General features: G+C 46.2%; 2 protein-coding genes across 3 annotated transcripts in view; one reads left to right on the plus strand and one right to left on the minus strand.

The window, feature by feature from the left end:
- Window positions 1–13754, plus strand: part of PMPCB (peptidase, mitochondrial processing beta subunit) — a 51209-nt gene extending 37455 nt beyond the window's left edge. For both annotated transcript variants that reach the window (XM_029615461.1, XM_029615460.1), the window contains 5 exons: window positions 1010–1170; window positions 2424–2509; window positions 2585–2673; window positions 13277–13352; window positions 13444–13754. In XM_029615461.1, the coding sequence (XP_029471321.1) occupies window positions 1010–1170; window positions 2424–2509; window positions 2585–2673; window positions 13277–13352; window positions 13444–13508 (477 nt within the window). In that variant the 3' untranslated portion in view covers window positions 13509–13754. The remainder of the gene's footprint in view (window positions 1–1009; window positions 1171–2423; window positions 2510–2584; window positions 2674–13276; window positions 13353–13443) is intronic.
- The window catches only part of DNAJC2 (DnaJ heat shock protein family (Hsp40) member C2), a 127509-nt gene continuing 119739 nt past the window's right edge, over window positions 13713–21482 (minus strand). Inside the window, 2 exon segments of the mRNA XM_029615459.1 lie at window positions 13713–13844; window positions 15890–16044. Coding sequence (XP_029471319.1) covers window positions 13770–13844; window positions 15890–16044 — 230 coding nt within the window. The 3' untranslated portion in view covers window positions 13713–13769.

A 21482-nucleotide genomic window follows, 5' to 3' on the forward strand; every position in this document is an offset into this window, starting at 1 on the left:
AGAAACAGGTAAAACAACAAGGATCATACAGCAAAAGTTAACTGAACACTTTTCACTACTTATTTAGTGCCTGGGGAAGTCAGGAAAAGGTTGTTCACAGGAGCTGAACAGGGCCTCGGCACAGAGATCTACTCCCTCTGTTCTCCCAGCTGAGACTGGAGAGTTCCAGAACCCTCAGGGCGAGTTCTGTCTTCAGGGCCAATCAGGGTATACAGCATTAACACTTAGCTTTCTGGGCCAATGGCACTGAAGGGTCTTCCAGTGTTACATGTGCTCAAGGCTGCTGGGATGTGTATGCTAATCAAGGCAGCATCCAAAGCCTCTGCTTGAACATTAGAGCAGAGGTCAAACATCACCTGCAGGCCAGCACACAGAAAGTGAGCTTTCTGGGGAAAAAGAGTCAAAGGGAAGAAAAATAAACTACAGAGGATGCAAAACCCCCTGTTTTGCCACAGTTAGATTTTGCAGGCAATACTAGCAGGTTAGTGTCAGCATGGATGCATATAAGGAGTGACATCAGCGAGCCTGTTCTTCTCTGCCTTCATCTGCTGGTAGGTGTGCTTAACCCATGCGTAATGGACTGGCCTGACTGCTCTAGAGAAGAAGAAATGATCAGGTAAGTAGTAATTTCACCTTTAAATATGATACCAGTTAGTTTCAAGATGCGTCCCCTACTTCTAGTACTGTTTAATAGGGTAAATAACCATTTCCTATGATTTTATAAACTTCTATCATATCCCCTCTGTTGTCTCTTCTCCAAGCTGAAGAGCCCTAACTTGATAAGATTTGCTTCATAAGGGAGCTGTTCCATCCCCTTTGTCATATGTTTTGCTCTTCTCTTTATCTTTTCTAGTTCTTCTATATCTTTTAACATCTGCAATCGATTTTAAATAACCTTTTTTGTGGACAATATACCGTAGTTACGAATAAGGTTTATGCTCTCTTCCTTGCAGACGTTTATGCAGAACATAATGAGCACTGCTTATTCCTCCCATTTTTGTGTACACAGAATTTATCCAGTAAGCTTGCCCAGATCACTTGTCATGGAAACCTGTGCCACAGTTTCCAGTCCTTCAACACATGCTACACGGACACAGGCCTGTGGGGCCTCTATATGGTGTGTGAGCCCAACACGGTGCAAGACATGATGCATTTCGTTCAAAGGGAATGGTAAGGAAGGGACCATGCTTCTGAAGAGGGCAAGCCATAATCAGTGTGGATTTTGTTTATCTGTAAGCAAACTATAGAGGCTTGGTTTAGCATGGAACAAGTCATATATTTGTCATCCTTAAGATGGGGTTTTTAGTTTGCCTTTATCAAAACATTTGACACTAGGATCACATAGGTTTTGTTTGCAATGGAGAATTGGGATTAAAGGTTTTTTTCTTCAGTGAAAGAGGTGTGAGTGACATTAGTTGGTAGTCTAACCTGTAGTCCAACTAGAAAATAAGTAATTGCAATTTTAAAGCGTCCCCCTTGGTTGTGTAAAATTGAGCACTTCACGTTACTTAAATGTTGCTGCATCATGATTTTCAGGGTCTTATCTGCCTAATTTACTGGTTGTAATTCTCAGTTTTTTTTACACTTCAGCCATTAACCAGTAAAGCAGATTATCCCCCAGATAAGACTGATCATCACATTGTCTGAGCTCTGATTTGACATGGGCTTTCAATGTTTGCTTGGTGGAGCCTTTCTTTGTCAGATTAGAACAAAACCAAGGTTGGGCCTGGGCCATCTTACTTGCCTCTTCATTGAGAAGTCATGATGTGTTAGAAGTATGAAGTATTTTTGTCGAAGCACAGAATTAGAAAAACCCTTTAGTACATTTGGCCCAATGTGTATAGACTTTTATATTCTATAATCTGGTGCTAGTAAATTGTGTTGTTGGACAAGCAAGTAAAAGTGATGATGTAGCGATGCGTATGAATTCTTGCAGTATGAGGGGGAGACCAGGGATTGGGAGAGATGTTATTTCAGAAAGAGACTTTTGGATTATTTCCCTGTCCTGGTCTGTAAATCACCTTTCCATACACTGACAACACTGCACAAAGGATGCACTTTCTCCTCAAGATGTCCATATGTCAAATTATAATTTTCTCATGCTATTGGTTAAGGCAGCAGCAGTAGGCAGCTGTTACTAAATATATTTGTTTATCTGCTTCTGCGTGGTTCTCAGTCGTGGTTCTTTGAAGGTTTGTCCTATTATTTTGTTACTATTGTAATTATCATATACGTTTAAAAAAGGAGTATATATGCGCACACCACTAGATATTTGGCAATAGTTATCCAAATCCAGACAAATAGACACCAGATGAGTCTGGCTGGAATTGAAGCATGCTCATTTTATACTTGATGTACATTGGCATACAATGGCTGTACGCACCACAGACTTACAGCACTTTGTTGCTGATTGACTGTTTCAGGATCAGGCTCTGTACAAGTGTAACAGAAAGTGAAGTGGCCCGCGCTAAGAATCTGTTAAAGACCAACATGCTGCTGCAGCTGGATGGTAAGGTTTCGGTCCCTCACCAGCCTGTGCCATGGCTGCTGTAACATTGTTGTAACTCCACTGCTCTTCTTGCAGGTTCCACGCCAATCTGCGAGGACATCGGCAGACAGATGCTGTGCTATAATCGCAGGATCCCACTGCCCGAGCTGGAAGCTAGGATTGATGTAAGCAGAGACTATGCCATCCACTCGTTAGAGCGACAAGATAGAGGACCACAATTAGCAATAACAAGGGACTAAATGCTCTTTGAAAGCGCAGGCACTACTGACTTGTATTAAAAAGAGAAAACACTCGGGTTGGTCCAGTGGCTCAATGACAGTGTGGTGTACTGTCAAGCAGAGGTCCTCCGGGCCAGCTGGGTATGCTGTGGTAGCATTCTCGGCCCCTGGGAAGTGGGGGAGAGAGAGTCGTAGTCATGCAGTGGTGACACCTAGGGACCCATAATTCCAGGGTTTTGAAAGGAGCTCTAACTCATGGCCTCTGGCTGAGGACTAGGCTAAGTGAGTTAGGAGGGGATATAACAAAGAGAACATAAGCCCCAGCTGAATACAAATGGTTCTAGAGCCCAGCCTCGATTCAGCTGCAAGCCCAAAGAAGCAAGAGGAAATGATTGTCTCCTTCCCCTCCCCCAGAAACAAAAATTAAAATCTTGGAAAGTAGAGGTAATGAAAAGTCAGTTTTCCTGCAAATATTATTTGGTAGGACACTACAAGTTAGGACTTCAGCATTAATAAACTAACTAAAGGGATAGCAGCAGATAAAGGAGCTCTGGGGATGGTCAGGTTTGGTATATTGAGCTTGATGGCCAATTTAGCACAGGTAAGGCCAGCTTTCTCCCACACTAATTGGCATAAACATGTTTCCCTATACATACCCAGATCAGTCCAGACTCCTGGGTTTTGCCTCCCTGCTAGCATATGGAGACAGAGGAAGTTTCACTGACACTGTACATAACCCAGTGTGCACCTGCACTCCCTCAGTATTCCTCTGTCTCTAGCAGATGGTAGATGTGTAAAACCTACAGACTGGAGAGAGAGAGGGGAAAAAAAAAAAGATTAAAAGACAAGAAAATTTCTGGATCCTCCCAGGGGGTTGTGAGGTCCTGGTGGGGCCACCCCCCCCCCCCCCTAGTTTGAGAAGGATGAGCAGGGGGTTGGTGACCCTTCTGATAGCTCTGACTGGAAGCCCATGAGGTGGACATCTGGTGATCCAGATTCCTCATCCCCCATGCGACAGAGGTGGAACCTGCTGGCGGTTCTGCACTGCAAGCCCAGTGGAGCAGGGAAGTATCCCTGTTATATGGTTTGTCCTGGGCTGAGTTGCTAAAGTTTGGTGAAAGGAGACAGATATAGCCAGTGGTCTGGCTTTTTTTCTGATCTGCCATGTGTCCTGAAACAGAACCTCTGCTCCAAAGGAAAGTATTGGTTTCTATGTATCTTTATTCTCAGATAGTTATTAACTAAGAAACAAGTTAAGAGTCTGCAGCATCGGGGTGCCGGGGGGGAGGGAGCTACCCTGGGAGCTCAGCGATGGGGTTTCTCAGCAGTTTCTCTGCCTGCGGAGGAGACAGGGTGTTGGCTCCGTGGCTCTGAGGAACTGTTCCCCTGCTTGCTATTGAGGCATTACGGTGCTGCAGGTGCAGGGAGGGAACAGCGTGTGGCAAAGGTAGCATGGCATTCAGGGATCTGCGTTGAGCATGGCCGCACCGGTAGAAAGAGCCTCACGGATGACGGGATCTAGTGCTGAGTCTTTACTGTTAGTGTGGAAACAGTGACCATTTTCGATTCCCTAGCAGTGTCGACGGGAGAGGCAGGAGAATCCCCTCCTCAAATAACGCTGGCGGTTCCCTGTCCCACGGAGGTGTAGAGAGGCACTTGCACCAAAGAGTCGCCTCTAGTTCTGGTAGAGGTCTTCTGCCGGTTTTAATTTGCATATGCGCAAAGCTTGTTTAGCGGTACAAGCAGCAGGGGATGCTGGCTGTTGGGCCCCAGTCTCCATGGATTCTCAGCAGTCAAGAGACCTGAGCTGTTGAGAAACTCTTTAGTCCTTCGATGATTTTTGGTGCCGGATTTCGAAGGGATCCAGGTCTAAATGCGCTGAAAGTGCAGGCAGGCTTTTGCTTAGCCACCTGGTAAGCCGCAGCAGTGGTTCTTTTCCCGTCTGCATACGCGTGTGTGTGCATTCACGCCACGTGGCAGTTGCATGCATAGGGACCTGTGTTTGTAAGGCCGCAGCTTAGATTTGAGCGTGCATATCTGTGACCTAGACTTGAGCATGTATTTGCACAAGTAATTGAGCACGAATTTGCGTAGGTACTTGCGCATGTAAGGCCGCAACCTAGACTGGAACACGTATTTGCATGGGTACTTGTGCACGTAAGACTGCAACCTAAACTTGAGTGCGGATTTGGGTAGGTACTTGTGAGTGTATGATCACTGTCTATAAGAGCACGTATTTGTTCATGTACTTGTGTGCGTACGACCACTACCTGGTCTTGAGCGTTCTGGAGTGGTGTGCATGTACACCCGGTTGACATAGGTGTGTGCGCAGGAGGCTGCCTAGAGCCGAAGTTCAGGAGAACTGTGAGGCTTGCCGTCTGATAGCCATTTGGTCCTCACACTCTCTCTGTCAGTGCTATTAAAATGCTCAAAGTGATTTGAATACTACCCATGTTGGGGCATCCCTTCAGCCTATGGTGTCTCTGGGAGAGGGAGGCAAGACAATGGCCAATTCTCCTCCTCCCTTGTTCCCGAAGGTAGAAGCTTCCCTGAGAGAGAGAGGTTGGAGAGAGCAAGGTTGGGCCTGTGAGCTCCGGTATAGATCCATCTTCCTCCTCTTGGGTGGAATATTTCCAGGGCCTGCAGACCTTTCTGCAGGGTTGCCCAGCAAAGGCGAAGCAACCTACTATGTAGGGATTGCGTACTTGGTCCTCCCATTTGTCAGTCAAGGCAGGCAAATGCCGCCGGGAGGCTGACCCTGGTAATGTTCAAGAGGATGTGAAACTTGAGACATTGGAGGATTCCGATGGGGAATTGGCTTTCTCATCTTCCTCTTCTGTTAGGGGGGGAAGCCAGGGACAGTCTTTCGTGATGGCTTACTCGCACCAATTGGAGAATTGGAGGTTATGAATTGAATAATAGTCATCACCGCTGTAAGCCTCTCCGGATGGAGGGCAGCGTGGCAATATCAGTCGGCGGAGGGCTAGTGGTTGAGTTGCTTGCCTGTCTGCCAAGGCTATCCGGCCATGTAGTATAGATCCTATCAGACAATGTGACAACAGAGGCCTACATCAACCGACAAGGTGGAACCAAGAATCAGGCAGTGGTTCGAGAGGCCCAGGAGATGATTCTCTGGGCAGAGCAGCACTTGGAGTGGCTGGCAGCATCTCACATCACCAGAGTAAACAACATTCAGGTGGATTTTCTCATTCGGAGAAAGTTAGACCCTTGGGAAATGGGAGCTGTCGAATGCAGCAATGTGTCTCTTTCGGGTATCCCAACCAAAGAGAACACCAAGGGTTTGCAATTTATAGCTGCTGAACAGAACATGATCCGGAAGGAATCTGAGCTCTGGTGCTGCTGTGGACTCAAGGGATTCTTCTTTGCTTCCCTCCGTGGCATCTGGTAGACAAGGGATTAAGGTGGAAAGAGAAACATCCGGATAACATGATCCTGGTAGCTCCAGAGTGGCCACATCGACCATGCTTCCCAGATCTGATCGACATGGCCATAGATGGACCCTGAGGTTCGACATCTGTTGACTCTTTTCCACCAGGGACCAATATTTTCAGGTCAGGCGGCTCACTTCTGACCGGTGACTTCACTTCTGAGAGGAGATGACTGAGATGGAGGGCATATTACGAAGCAGTTATTTTTACCTTATTGCAGGCTAGGCAGTCTTCTACATCTTTGACATGCATGCGAATTTGGAGGATCTTTGAGTCATGGTCTGCTGTTGACAGAGTGTAGCCTCAACCTATTCAGGCTTTGATATCATATTTTGGCATTTTCTACAGAAATGTTTATGTCAAGGCGCTGGCCTTTACCTCTCTGAGAGTCCAGGTAGCAATATTGGGTTGTCTCCGGGATAAGATACAAGGGTATCCTCTGTCTGCACATCTGGATTTTATACAGTTCCTTTTGGGAGCTAAGAACTTGTGTCCTCAGGTGCAGAATATTTGTCCTTCTTGGAATCTGAATCTAGTCCTTAGAGGATTGTGTGAGGATTGGTTTGAACCACTAAAGAGAACTACGGTTGAGGACTTGACTCTTAAAGTGGGTTTTTGGGTTTTTTTTGGTGGCTATCTTTCAGCCACGAGAATTTCAGAGCTCCAGGTGCTATCGTGTCAAGATCCCTTCCTACAGATGTTTGATTTGGGAGTATCTTTATTCATGGTGCCTTTCTTTTTGCCTGAGGTATCCTTGACATTCCATCTTAGACAGTGGAGTTTCCAACTTTTCTGGATTTAGATTCCTCTATGCCTCACGCAGGGGAGTTTAAGCTCTTAGATAGGAAGCATGCATTATTGAGGTATCTAAAGGTCACTTATGATTTCTGTAGATGGGATCACCCCTTTGTACTGTGGAGTGATCCAAAGAAGGGAAGTAAGCATATAAGGCTGCAACTGTGCAGTGGATAAAGGAAGCAATCAAGTTGACATACATTTCTAAGGGGTGCACTCGACATGTTCTCAGGCAACTTCCTGGGCTGAGTCTCAACAGGTGTCTCCGCATGAAATTTGCTCCGGAATTCATCCTGCTTATGCACAGTGCATATTTGCAGGGCCTTGAGGCTCCCGGTGGCTTCAACACGGGCCCCCCTCCTGCCAAGACTCCACGGATTCTCTCTGACCTGGTGGCCTCGGTGTCTGGGGCCCCACCACCGATCACCCGGCTCCGTCCTGCACCGGGAGGAGTGGGGCCGGTCCCAGTCTCGGGGGGGGGGGAGACCCCTCAGATCCCGCGCTTCCAGACGCGCAGGCAGAGGGAGACGACCCACTTGCGCTCCGCATTTTCCAGCGGGAGGAGTTGGACGCTCTGATTCTTCAGATTCTACGGGAGCTGGACCTGGACCCGCCGGCTCCTGTGGCCCCTGCCATCGCCACATCCTCCAGGAAGGGGGATCCAGTTCTAGCCACCCTCCGGCCACGATCTAGAGCTTTTCCTATCCATGATTCCTTTTTGCAGCTCCTGACCAGGGAGTGAGATACTCCTGAAGCATCTTTAAAGGGCAGTAGAGCCATGGAGAAATTGTATCCGCTTCCTGAAGATTTTCTGGATCTTATCAAGGTCCCAAAGGTTGACTTGGCGGTGTCAGCGGTCACCAAGAGGACGACAATTCCCGTGACGGGCGGAGCAGCATTGCGCGATACACAGGACCGCAAACTGAAAATTTTCCTCAAGCGCGTTTTTGAGGGCTCCGCCCTGGGGATGCGAACAGTCATGTGCAGCTCGCTCGCGCAACGAGCCAGTCTTCGCTGGGTACAACAACTTCTTACTTCTCAAGCTTTGCCTCCAGAAGAAGCCGCCCAGGCAGACCGCCTGGAGTCGGCCATAGCCTACGGGGCGGATGCCCTATACGACCTCTTCAGAGTCCTGGCGAGGTCCATGGTTTCGGTGGTAGCGGCTCGACGTCTCTTGTGGCTTCGTAACTGGGTGGCGGATGCCTCTTCTAAGTCAAATTTGGGCTCTCTACCTTTCCAAGGCAAGTTTCTCTTCGGTGAGGACTTGAATCAGATCATAAAGTCCCTGGGGGAGAACGCGGTCCACCGTTTACCTGACGATAGACATCGTCTGTCGAGATCTTTTGGCTCCTCTAGAACCAGGGCCAGAGCGCAGCGGCGCTACAGGCAGACGGGGACTTGGTCTACCTCCGCCAGATCTCAGGCCTGGCCGCGGTCCTTTCGTGGCCGCCGGCCCTCACGCGATGGTTCGGGGCAGGGGAATCCCCCGCAATGATGCTAGAGTCACCCACTCCTCCAACCCCAGGATCGGGGGGCGTCTTGCGGATTTTTACGAGGAGTGGGTGTGTATCACCTCCGACCAGTGGGTCTTGGATATGATAAGAGACGGCTACGCTTTGGAGTTTGTTCTCCCCCTGCGGCTCGGACCTCAAGAGAACAGAAGTTCAGCAAACTCTGGATCGCTTGCAGACGATAGGGGCCATCTCACCTGTCCCCTTCGGCGAGGTGGGCTTGGGTCATTATTCTATATATTTTGTCGTGCCCAAAAAGGACGGATCTTTTCGGCCCATCCTGGATCTAAAGGAGGTCAACAAGTCGTTACGGGTCCTCAGGTTCCGTATGGAGACGCTACGCTTGGTGATCGCTGCAGTGCATCAGGGGGAGTTCCTTGCCTCCCTAGATCTAACGGAAGCGTATCTGCACATACCAATCCTTCCGGCTCATTGGCGTTTTCTCCGTTTCAAGATCCTGGGTCAGCACTTTCAGTTCAAGGCCCTTCCCTTTGGGCTGGCGACTGCTCCTTGCACGTTTACCAAGATCATGGTAGTAGTGGCGGCGACCCTACGGAAGGAGGGCATTCTGGTTCATCCCTACCTGGACGATTGGCTGATTCGGGCAAAGTCTTTCAGCCGACAGGCCTCAGTGGCCAGGGTCATAGAAGTTCTGCGTTCCCTGGGTTGGGTGGTGAACTTCTCCAAGGGCTCCCTCGTGCCCTCGCAACACTTGGACTTCTTGGGGGCGACCTTCGACACGCATCAGGGCAAGGTGTTCTTACGACAGGACAAGGCTCAATCTTTGCGGGAACACATATGGCGCTTCTCTGCATTACAGGAACCCACCTCTTGGGATTATCTTCAGCTTCTGGGCGTGATGGCCTCCACCATCGACCTGGTACCCTGGGCGTTTGCGCATATGCGTCCTCTTCAGGCGGCTCTGCTATCTTGCTGGAAACCGGTCTCACAGGATTATCAGATTATACTCCCACTCCCACAGACGGCCAGGGACAGTCTGAGGTGGTGGTTGGTACCGGCGCACCTGGCTCGAGGCATTTCCCTCGAGGTACCCAACTTGGACGGTGGTTACCACAGACGCAAGTCTAGTCTGATGGGGAGCCGTCTGCGAAGTGCCACTCAGGGGACGTGGTCGAAGACAGAAGCGACATGGCCAATCAACTGCCTGGAAACCAGAGCGGTACGTCTGGCGCTCATTCACTTCCTCCCTCTGGTCCGGAACCGGGAGGTCAGGATCCTCTCGGACAATGCAACCACAGTAGCTTACATCAATCGGCAAGGAGGGACGCGCAGTCGGCTCATCTCGCTAGAGGCGGCCCTTCTGATGGAATGGGCGGAAATTCACCTTGCACTACTGGCAGCCTCGCACATTGCCGGGGTGGACAACATTCAGGCGGACTACCTCAGTCGTCAACAGCTGGACCCCGGCGAGTGGTCTCTTTTTCCAACGAAGCGATGCAACTTCTTGTCCATCGGTGGGGTGCCCCACACTTGGACCTGATGGCGACCGCGATCAACACCAAAGCTGCCCGCTTCTTCAGTCGCAGGAAGGAGCGCGGCGCAGAGGGAGTGGATGCCCTGGTTCTCCCGTGGCCGCCACATCTTCTTCTCTACGCCTTCCCGCCTTGGCCCCTGGTGGGCAGAGTGCTCCGCCGGATCGAAAGGCATCGGGGAAGCGTGATCCTCGTCGCCCCAGAGTGGCCCCGCCGGCCCTGGTTGGCAGACCTGCTCCAACTAGTGATCGACGGACCAATACAACTGGGACATCTCCCTCGTCTATTGCATCAGGGACCGGTATTTTTTGAGTAGGCAGAACTCTTCTGTCTTGCAGCTTGGCTTTTGAGAGGCGTCGCCTCAGACGCAGAGGATATCCGGAGGCGGTAGTTTCGACTCTGCTGCGGGCTCGGAAGACGTCTACCTCGGTAGCTTACGTTCGAGTCTGGAAGGTTTGAGATGTGGTGCTCCAAACAGGACATTCGGACTGAGGGCATCGGTATCACAGATCCTACAGTTTCTTCAAGATGGGCTAGACAAGGGCCTTGCCTATAATTCAATTTGAGTACAGGTGGCTACCCTTAGCTCACTGGTACAGCCTGGGGGCTCACTACTCCTCCAACCGGACATCGCCCGTTTCCTCAGGGGAGTCAAGCACTTGCAACCTCCGTTAAGGGACCCATGTCCCTCCTGGAGTCTCAACCTAGTCCTTCGGGCCTTGTCGGGTCCTCCCTTTGAACCTCTCCGTGGAACTACTCTTAAAGATCTCACTCTCAAGACCATCTTCCTCATTGCCATCTGTTCTGCTCGGCGCATTTCGGAACTTCAAGCTTTGTCTTGCAGGGAACCTTATCTACGTTTCACGGACTCGGGCGTCTTCATCCGCACCATCCCTTCCTTCCTACCGAAGGTTGTGTCGTCTTTTCATTTGAATCAGACAGTGGAACTTCCATCCTTCGCGTCCAACGAGTCAAGGTCCATTCGTCTCTTGGATGTCAAGCGCACGTTACTGCGCTATCTCGAAGTTACCAGCGACTTCAGGGTTACTGACCACTTGTTCGTACTATGGTCAGGTCCGAAGAAGGGTTCTCAGGTGTCAAAGACAACTATCGCGAGGTGGTTAAAGGAAAGCATCTCGGTTTCTTACATTGGAGCGGGACGACCTCTCCCGTGTGGTATCAAGGCTCATTCTACCCGCTCGCAGTCAGCGTCCTGGGCAGAGGTTCGCTCTGTCTCCCCTCAGGAGATCTGCCAGGCAGCAACTTGGAAATTGCTGCACACTTTTGCACGACATTATCGGCTGCACCTCCCAGCGTCAGCCTCTGGGCAATTTGGCGAGCAGGTTCTCAGAGCAGGCCTCTCAGGGGCCCACCCGGTTTAGGAAAGCTTTGGGACATCCCACCGTCTGGACTGATCCTGGTACGTACAGGGAAAAGAAAATTATTCCTTACCTGCTAATTTTCGTTCCTGTAGTACCATGGATCAGTCCAGACGCCCGCCACTCTTGGGTTCCTGGCCCTGCTCCACTTATTCTGCTCGTTTAGCTCTCTTAGCAGCTTACTATGTTTCTGGTTCTTTCTTGTTATGAACTCAGCTCCCCACAAGTTGGTTGTGTTACCTATTTCATCTCTCATGTTGATGTTGAGTTTACTAGTTACATTTCTAGTTACGCAAACTTGATTCAGACTTGTCTTATTCGGGCTTTGATAATCTGTATATACTGAGCTCCTGCAGAGGGCGTACTGGCCTATATGGTGAGTCCCTCGAAGTTTGTTCTGACTCCATCTGCTGGACGGGGGACATAACCCACCGTCTGGACTGATCCATGGTACTACAGGAACGAAAATTAGCAGGTAAGGAATAATTTTCTTATGCTGTTTAGAGAGGCAGCCTGGATTAAGGAGGTGATCACAGCAGCAGAGATGGTAGCAGAGGTTCCCCTGCTGAAACAGATAAGTGCATTCCACAAGAGCACAGGCTACATCTTGGGCAGAGCTTCAGCTGGTGTCTCCGCTAGAGCTTTGTAAAGCGGCAGCTTAGTCATCGCTAAATACATTTGCGAGGCACTATTGATTTAATGTCAGGGTCAGGAGGGAGGCTTTGTTTGCGGCGACAGTTTTACGAGGGGCTTAAGCAGCTTCCTGTCTACATAGGGAATATCTTTGATACGTCCCATGCGTGATGGCCTGGCCGAATGTAGAGGAAGGTGAAATTACTACTTACTTGATCATTTCCGTTCCTCTAGAGAAGTAAGGCTAGGCCATACTCCCTCCCAACTCGGCATTTTTTCTTTATTGGTGAAGGAAGAAAATTTAAGTCCTATTGGACGGCCTTGTTCAGAGAAATGGATGGCTGAGGGAGATTGTTCTTTCCCTGTATTTTGGGTAAGTTAAAAAGTAAAAAACAAACAAAAAAAAATCCCTAGCTCTGCTTATGGCGTTGGGGGCATTTGGTTCTCTTCCTTTCTGGAAACTTAAAAAAAAAAAAACAAAACCAAAAAAACCTATAAGGGTTTGACAGTTTATAGTATATTTTTGTCTGGCTACTCCAAGTTTTTGCAGAAATAGTGGCAGGCTGGTGTCCCTCATATACCCTTGTCCTGACATCAGAGAGCCTGTAAATGTGACTCCATCTGCTGGTAGGCATGCACAACCCAGAGGAATGGAAATCAAAATACTGTAGTCATTTCACCTTTTCTGCCTCTTGGAAAAAAGCTTAGTAAATAAGGTACTAAGGCAGTAGAAAAATGTAATAAAACATTGTTACAGCAGCTATTTTTGTTAGACTGGGCTATGGGGAGGGTAATCAGGCTCCCTATACTTGCTGTCCTGTGGGTACAAGCAGCTCCTCAGTTTTACTTTGAAAATCCCACGGTCACATGCAACATGGGTACAAAGCTGTACTTTTACCCTCACTTGGGGTGAGGCAATAACCCAGATCCCCTTTTATGTGGATAAACACGGCTGATTATTGCATCCCTAAACATCACCCATTTAAAGGATCCACCCTCCTCCAACACAGCCGGGTTTCACTTTAATTCAGAGTGGCTTACAAACAGCAGCAGTGATTTATAGTTTGAATGCTTATGAAACTATATAGTGTTAACCAGATGTAATCTTGACCATGGTACATGTTTAGCACTCCTGTGTCACAGACTGTCCCACCTGAAATTCATGGGCCTTTTTTTTTTTTTTTAACAATTGAAGGAGGGCTATCTCATAGCTTACACCATATCTATTTAAATAAAGCTGAAAGGGATTGTGTTGGAGAGCTTTAACCTGCTTTCCTTTTTCCTTTCAGGCCATCGATGCCCAGACTATCCGCACTGTCTGCACTAAATATATTTATGACAAATATCCTGCTGTCGCAGCTGTTGGTAAGATTTAGATACTCAGACACAGAATACAAATATACAGTTACTTTTTTTTTCAGATGCTTAGTTATTTTTCTGGTTTTAAATCCCCCAGGTCCTATTGAACAGCTTCCGGATTACGATAAAATACGGAGTGGGATGTACTGGCTGCGCGGTTAAGGATACTTGAACTAAAATGAAACTTTATTCAGTGCAACTAAATCATGCTTGTATGTAATGGCCGGATAATAAGGCTACGTTGGACAGTTCAAAGTCCTTTAGGGCTGTGGAGGGAAGCTAATCCCCATTTAGTAGACTGGGCGATATGAGCTCCAACAAGACAGCAGAGCATATACAGGATGGTTATTAAAGAATGAAGATAGCTATGGTATTTGTATTTTTATTATAAAACCAAAAACAGAATGATGATGCTAGTCGGTCTCATTTCTTCACTTTAGCAGCATTCAGCACCTGCTCCTGGGCAGCTTTCTTGGCTTTCACCATTTCAACAAGCTCCTATACATCACACAGAAAAAAAGAGTTAGCTTTAGCTTCACTCATGCTACTAGTTAGCACATCTGCAGCAGCTTTAATATAGACATGAAGTCAGGCACCCCCATCTTGAGGATGATTTTCTCAGCCAGTGTCACTGCTATTTGTTCCTGCAGGCAGCCGGGGCTGGAAGGGGGCCCTGTAAGATGTTACTGGGAGAAGGGATGGGCTCCTGGTGACAACCAGAAGAGAAGCAGAGTCCTGCTCACTCAGTCCCATACAGGTAGTATGCAGGAAAAACTCTGATCACAAACCTTGCTTCCTACACTGTGGGCAGAATTTCCACATTTCAATAATTCAAATCTTAGAAATCTAATTGAGGGGTAAAATCTGAGAAAGTGGGGCAAGGACATGGAGAAGACCAAAGGGTAGAGGCAGAGGTGGGAACTGTACCTTAAGTGTTTGAGACAAGACTGAATGGACAAAGCTGAAGTTCTAAACTTATAAATAAAGCAATGCAGATCAGAAGGAGTTTCTACTGTTTAAAATCTGAGTTAATTACTATGGAAAACTATAACAGAATTTAAGTTTAATGCTGTTAATTACAGTTTGAGACCACAAAACCAATGCACAGCTATTTTTACAAGGGATATAAATACCGTAAACTAATGAACAAGATATCACCTCTATTAAATTATTTATATGTTTTTTAGCACCTTCAAGAGGAAAAATATCTCTCAATACTTAATTGAAAAAAATTGAGGATCAGATTTTAATCCAAAAAAATTTTTGGGAAAGAAGAAGGTTTCATACAATCTCATATCACCACATCCAGCAGTGTATAACAAATTTAATCATAAACAGACCTCCTCCAACCCATGAATTATTTTTTCTATTTTTTAACGTGATTAAATTTTTATCATGAGTGATGTGAAATAAAAACTCTCTCTCCCCAACTTGGGTGTGTTTTTTTTTATCAAATCTTCTTCACAAAACACCGATCTGTTCCCAAAAAAATGCCGACACAAGATTACCTCATCTACTAATAGCAAACCATTGTACAAAGAAACGTCCCTGCCACTTATGTCTTGTATCTTCCTATATCAAATCCATATCTATGTCCCAACAGGGCCTTGTTTCGAATCAGAGATTCTTCATCAGGGGACAGATGTTCTTTCAGTGTTTGGAAATGCTCGGTGTTTCCTCTCTTCTTAAGCTGCCATTGAAATGGTCACCATTTTAATTTAAAAGTCCAGGTGCACGTGAGTCTTTTATTCATACCTGCTGCTCACAATTTAACCAATCCTTTGGATTAAAATCTGATCCTCAATTTTTTTCAATTAAGTATTGAGAGATATTTTTCCTCTTGAAGGTGCTAAAAGAACATATAAATAATTTAATAGAGGTGATATCTTGTTCATTAGTTAATTACAGTTTGACATTTAAGTCTGTTGATGTCCCTATTCCAAATTACCTTCTAGCAGCATGCAAAGACTGAAGAAATTGGTCATTTAGTCTGGCCCACAGATGATTTGGTATAAGTTGTAGTAAAAGGGCTTTATCATTTATTACTCAATTTCCTGGGGTCTGAATTATCCATCTGAAAATCACTGCCGGAGTAAAAGCTCCAGCCAATAGCTGGAGTCTGTAAATGCTTATGATTATTTCTCAGCTCCTTTCCATGTAGATGAGAGAGGATGACTGAAAAACTACTAGTTTAAGTGTTACATTGGGCCAGCCCAATGGCTCAGTGGCAACGCAGCAGGTTTGATGCTCAAGCAGCATTCACAATCCCTAGAGAAGAGTTTTACCCAAGATACCATAGCAGCACCAAGTTACCAGACTCCAGCTGCAGGCACGCCACTACAGGAAGGCGCCAAGAACTATCAGTGCAACAGCTGGGCTACACAGAAGTTGAGGGTGAGAGATAGTTAAAAATGGGGAAAACCCTGGATTGTTGCAAATGACAGCTTTGTAACATCAGACGGGGTTGGAAGCTCAAAAGAGCAGGAGGAATATGCTGGACCCAAAATAGAGTATCCAAGCAGGCACCACTCAGCCACTCTAACCTTGTAGCGCTTCATACAGTCCTTCTTAGTCCTGCCAGGAACAGCTGTTGCTATTTTCTCCCATCTTTCTGGAGTATTTACAGGATATGTTTTCAGAGCTTGTTCTAACAATTTTTGCTCTTCTGTTGTCCAAGGTGATGAGTCTGCACCTGGGCCTATAAAATTAACAGAGTGCGGATGATGAAATTATTTCTTACCTGATAAATTTCCTTACCTCTAAAGAAGGCAGGCTAATCCACACAGTGAGTTATGCACTCCTAGCAGTAGAGGGAGACTTGCTGATGACTAGCCCTATCTAGGCATCAGCCCACCAGTATCTCTAGAAAAGCCAAACTGATTATACTTGATCCATGACTATTAACAGCAAACTACTTGTAACTTCCAGCAAATCAGAACAAAACACTACTCTGCATCATTCCTGAATACAGGACAAACTGAAAAAAAAAATCAAGTAGGCAGCCCAGGCGGGTTGTGGATTGGCCTGCCTTCCGACATGGTGGGGGAAGGGCACAAGCCTTCACCCCCCACACTCCCCCTTGCCCTCACACAATCTTTAGAGTTAAATCTGTCCAGGCATTGAGGCTTAACTGAGGGAGGGACCAGTCTGATGTCACCTCAAAAGCTCAGCCTCTCCTCTTCTTTTACCTTCTTCTCTCCAACTTGAGCAATCCCAACAAAGGAGGTACATGTCCACCATCTTTTGGAGATGGAAAACACAGACAGGCTGATGTCAGGGCAGATATATATATGCCGGTGACATCAGCAAGTCAGTTTACTCTGTCTTCATCTACTGGTAGGCATGCATAACCCACCAGAGTGGTCTGCTTAAGTGCTGAGGAAGCTAAAGTTTATGCAAACCATTGGCCCCATATCTTTATTCACCTCTTCACAGCAGTTGTAGGATCTGTAGACATTTCCATCTGTGTATAGGAGTTGGATAAAAGCTAAAGAATCCTCTGCCTATAAAAAGTCACCCCCTGCTGTCAGGGGAATGGGCTCATTTTACTTGCCACACAGTTAAACCTTACCAGTTCTTCTCAAAACAGAAAATAAAAGCAATGATTTTTGTTCTGTATGCCAAGAACTTCATATTTCTTTTGCCATGATGCTGATTAAGCATCATGGCAAAAGCAATAGGCCTAGTTCAATACTACTATATCAAAATAACTCTATGAAGTACAAGGTTCAGAGGCAGCACTGCTACACACAAGTGGCTTCATTAGTATTTTATCCTCAGAAAGGGATCTATAGCACAAAGAACATAAGATTTGCTATACTGGGTTAGACCAAAGGTCCATCAAGCCCACTATCCAGATTCCAATGGCCAAACCAGGTCACAAGTACCTAGCAGGATCCCAAAGGGTTGATAGATTTCAAGCTGCTTATCCCAGGGATAAAAAGAGGATTTCTGCAACTCCACCTTAATAATGGTTTATGGACTTTACCTCCAGGAACCTGTCCAAACCATTTTTAAACACAACTACATTAACAGCTTTCACCATGTCCTCTGGCAATGATTCCAGAGCTTAATTATGCATTGAGTAAAAAAATATTCTGCATATTAGATTTAAATGTACAACTTAGTAACTTCATTGTGTGTTCCCTAATCCTTGTACTTTTTGAAAGAGTAAATAACATTTACAATTACTCATTCCACTCCACTCATTTTATAGATCTCTATCATTTATTTTGTATTTATTTTATTTAAAATATGAACTATGGAAGGGCAAGTAACATCTCCCTTCAGCTGTCTTTGCTTTAGCCTTTCCTCATAGGGAAATCATTCCATCCCCTTTATTATTTTTGTTGCCCTTCTCTGTACCTTTTCTAGTTCTGCTATATCTTTTTTGACATCGTGTGACCAGAACTACAAACAGTATTCAAGATGAGATTGCACCATGGAGCGTTGCAGAGGCGTGATGATACTGTCTGTTTTATTCTCCATGAGCTTCCTATTAATTCTTAGCATTCTATTTGCTTTCTTGGCTGCTGCACACAGAGCAGAAGATTGCAACATATTAACACCACCACAGAGATCCTTTTCTTGAATGGTGGCTCCCAATATGGAGCCTTGCAACGTGTAGCTATAATGAGGGTTACTCGACTAAGTGCATCAGTTTGAACTTATTTACAAATTTTGTTTGCCATTTGCATGTCCAGACTCTCAGGTTTGCAAGGTTGTCTTGCAGTTTTTCACAATCCTCTGGTGACTTAACTCCACTGAAAAAATTTACCATTTAGCTCTACTCTCTTTTTTCTATCTTTCTGTTCCCAATCCACATTAGGACATTGCCTCCTATCCCATGACTTTTTAATTTCCTCAGAAGTCTCGCATGAGGGACTTTGTCAAATGTTTTCTGAAAATCAAAACACTGTATCAACTGGCTCACCTTTATCCACATTTATTTACACTCAAAAAAAGCAGTAGATTGGTGAGGCAAGACTTCCACTGGCTAAATGCATGTTGGCTTTGTTCCTTTAAATTATGTCTGTCTATATGTTCAGTAATTTGTTCTTTGATAGGGAGGATCAACTTGGTGGGAGTATGGCACTTTATATCCGGGAGGGTATAGAGTCCAACAGGATAAAGATCATACAAGAGACTAAATGCTCAGTAGAATCTATAGGGGTAGAAAGCCCATGTGTGTTGGGTAAAAGTATAGTGATAGGAGTATAGTACCGTCCACCTGGACAAAATGATCAGACAGATGATGAAATGCTAAGAAAAATCAGGGAAGCAAACCAATTTAGCAGTACAATAATAATGGGAGATTTCAGTTACCCCAGTATTGACTGGGTAAATGTAACATCAGGACTTGCTAGAGACAAAGTTCCTGGATGTAATAAATGACTGCTTCATGGAGCAACTGGTTCAGGAACCAACAAGTGAGGGAGCTATTTTAGATTTAATTCTTAGTGGAACGCAAGATTTGGTGAGAGGTAACGGTGGTGGGGCCACTTGGCAATAGTGAACATAACATGATCAAATTTAAACTAATAACTGGAAGGGGGACAATAAGTAAATCTACAGCTCTAACATTAAACTTTCAAAAAGGAAACTGATAAAAATGAGGAAAATAGAAAAAAACTGAATGGTGCAGCTGCAAAGGTTAAAAGTGTTCAGCAGGCAAGGACATTGTTTAAAAATACAATCCTAGAGGTGCAGTCCAGATGTATTCCAAGCATTAAGAAAGGTGAAGGAAGGCAAAACGATTACCATCATGGTTAAAAGGTGAGGTGAAAGAGGCTATTTTAGCAAAAAAAAAAAAAAAAATCCTTCAAAAATTGGAAGAAGGCTCCATCGGAAGAAAATAGGATAAAACATAAGTATTGTTGATAAGACAGGTGAAGGGAGAATTTGAAATGAAGTTGGCCATAGAGGCAAAAACTCATAATAAAAACTTTTTAAAATATATCCGAAGCAAGAAACCTGTGAGGGAGTCTGTTGGACCATTAGATGATCCCACTCCCTTTAGGGAAGCTTTGGTACATCCCAGGAGCCTGGACTGATCTGGGTATATACAGGGAAAGGAAAATTGGTTCTTACCTGCTAATTTTCGTTCCTGTAGTACCACAGATCAGGCCAGAGTCCTGCCAAGTTGAGGAAGGGAGATTTGGAGAGTCTGCTTGATCTGTTGTTGTAATTAATCTGAAGGAGACAGGTTGGGTTTTTTTTTTGTTAGTCCTGCATGTTTTTAGTGTGAGCAAGGTTATCTATTATTACTTTCCTCTTTCTTCCCACTTCTCATTCAGGGGATATTATTTCGTTACTGGTATTGTAGTTATTTTGGCTTGGGTACTTTTCAATATTGAATGACTATAGGTGGCACACTAAGTTATGTGGCAGTGTAACTTTCTCTGTCTCCATCTGCTGAAACGGAGGCAAAACCCAGGAGTCTGGACTGATCTGTGGTACTACAGGAACAAAAATAAGCAGGTAGTAAGTAATTTTCCTATAAAACCTTTTTCATGTACATTTAAAATAAAAATCCTGCAAGGAAATCAGTTGGACCATTAGATGATCAAGGGGTAAAAGGGGCACTTAAAAGATAAGGCCATAGCAGAGAGACTAAATTAATTCTTTGCTTCGGTCTTCACTAAGGAAGATGTAAGAGAGATACCCATGTCAGAAAGGATGTGCAAATGTGGCGATTCGGAGATACTGAACCAGATCTCAGTGCACGTGGAAGATATAATAGGGCAAATTGAGAAACTGAAGAGTAGCAAATCACCTGTGTATATTTTTTTGTATAGAACTACTGTTTTCAGCAGTGCTGGCCTCCCAGGGGGTTTGCTAGGTCCTGGTGGGGCCATCTCCCCTGGTGTCTGAGGCATACGAGCAAGAGGTCAGGGACCCTTATATAGCGCACTCCCTTTTTTCACCAGACAGGGCTGAAAGCTGGGGAGCTCGGATCACTTGCCCTGAGGGACGGATGGAGCCTGCAGCCATTCTGAAGGGAAGTGTTTTCTTCTTTATTTGATAACGTTTAAAAAAAAAAAAATAAAAAGTGTAAGAGGAGTTTTTTTCAGAACAGTTGGGTTGCTGTGAGTCAACACATGTCTGATCCAGGCTCTGCTACCTTTTCTTGCAGCGGCTCTTTCTCCCCTGTTCCTCCAGCACCCTTGTTCTCTCCCTGCCCAGCACAGACTTCAATGCTGCATGCGGTGGCTTGCACAGCTTGCGGAGATGCGCGACAGCCTATGTTCCCAATGCCTCCCTGGTGGGGTGTGCCCTTTGGGGAGCACAGCGGGAAAAAGTCGGTCAGGCACAGTGAGCCTGGGAGACTCTTGCCGGCACAGCAGGTCTTCGACGATCCCTTCCCGCTGAGCGCGGGAATGGCAGCCATTTTGGCAAAGTTCGGGGCTCCTGCATGGGCCACAGAGGGGGGCAAGGATTTTCCTTTTCCTTTATCCCCGGAGGTGGACCTCCGGGGGAGGTCCAGACGCCTAGGGTGCCCCACTAGGAAGTGAGGAGGACCCCGGGGAAGATTCTGATGCCTCTTCTTCTTTTTTCGTATTTTGTGCTTTTGATACACAAAGCCTATAAGGCCAGGAAGTCTGAGTGGTGCAGAACTGAAAAGGAGGCTCCTAGAGGCCGGAAAAAGGTCCAGGTCTTCTGAATATGTGGGGGCCACAAGGGTCAGGTGACTCCTGAGGGCCAAGGTGCCGCCATCCACTGTGAACAGCTCTTCTGAAAAGGATGATTATCAGGGGCAGGACCCTCAGGGGTCTGTTCTGGGTGTGGTTGACCAGGAACAGGTGTTATTGAAGAGCTCAGCAGCCGATGGAGATGATCCTAAGGTGGTACGATTGTTCCACAGGGAGGAGCTGAGAATCCTTTCATATCTGTGGTTCTGGAGGAACCGGGCAGAGATCCCTCAAGAGGATTCCAAATTGGGAGCAGTGGACCCGGTTATGGTTGGCCTCCTCGGTCCAGCCAATTCTTTTCCCTTTCATAAGTTGGCTAGCACTTTACTGTTCAGGGAGTAGGATACTCCAGACACAGGTTTAAAGGTCAGCAGGGCTATGTTTAAGTTGTATCTGTTGCCAGAAGATGCGCTTGACCTTTTCAAGGTCCTGAAAGTGGATGCCT

The sequence above is a fragment of the Rhinatrema bivittatum genome, chromosome 9 (genome assembly GCF_901001135.1).
Source record: "Rhinatrema bivittatum chromosome 9, aRhiBiv1.1, whole genome shotgun sequence".
Lineage (NCBI taxonomy): Eukaryota > Metazoa > Chordata > Amphibia > Gymnophiona > Rhinatrematidae > Rhinatrema > Rhinatrema bivittatum.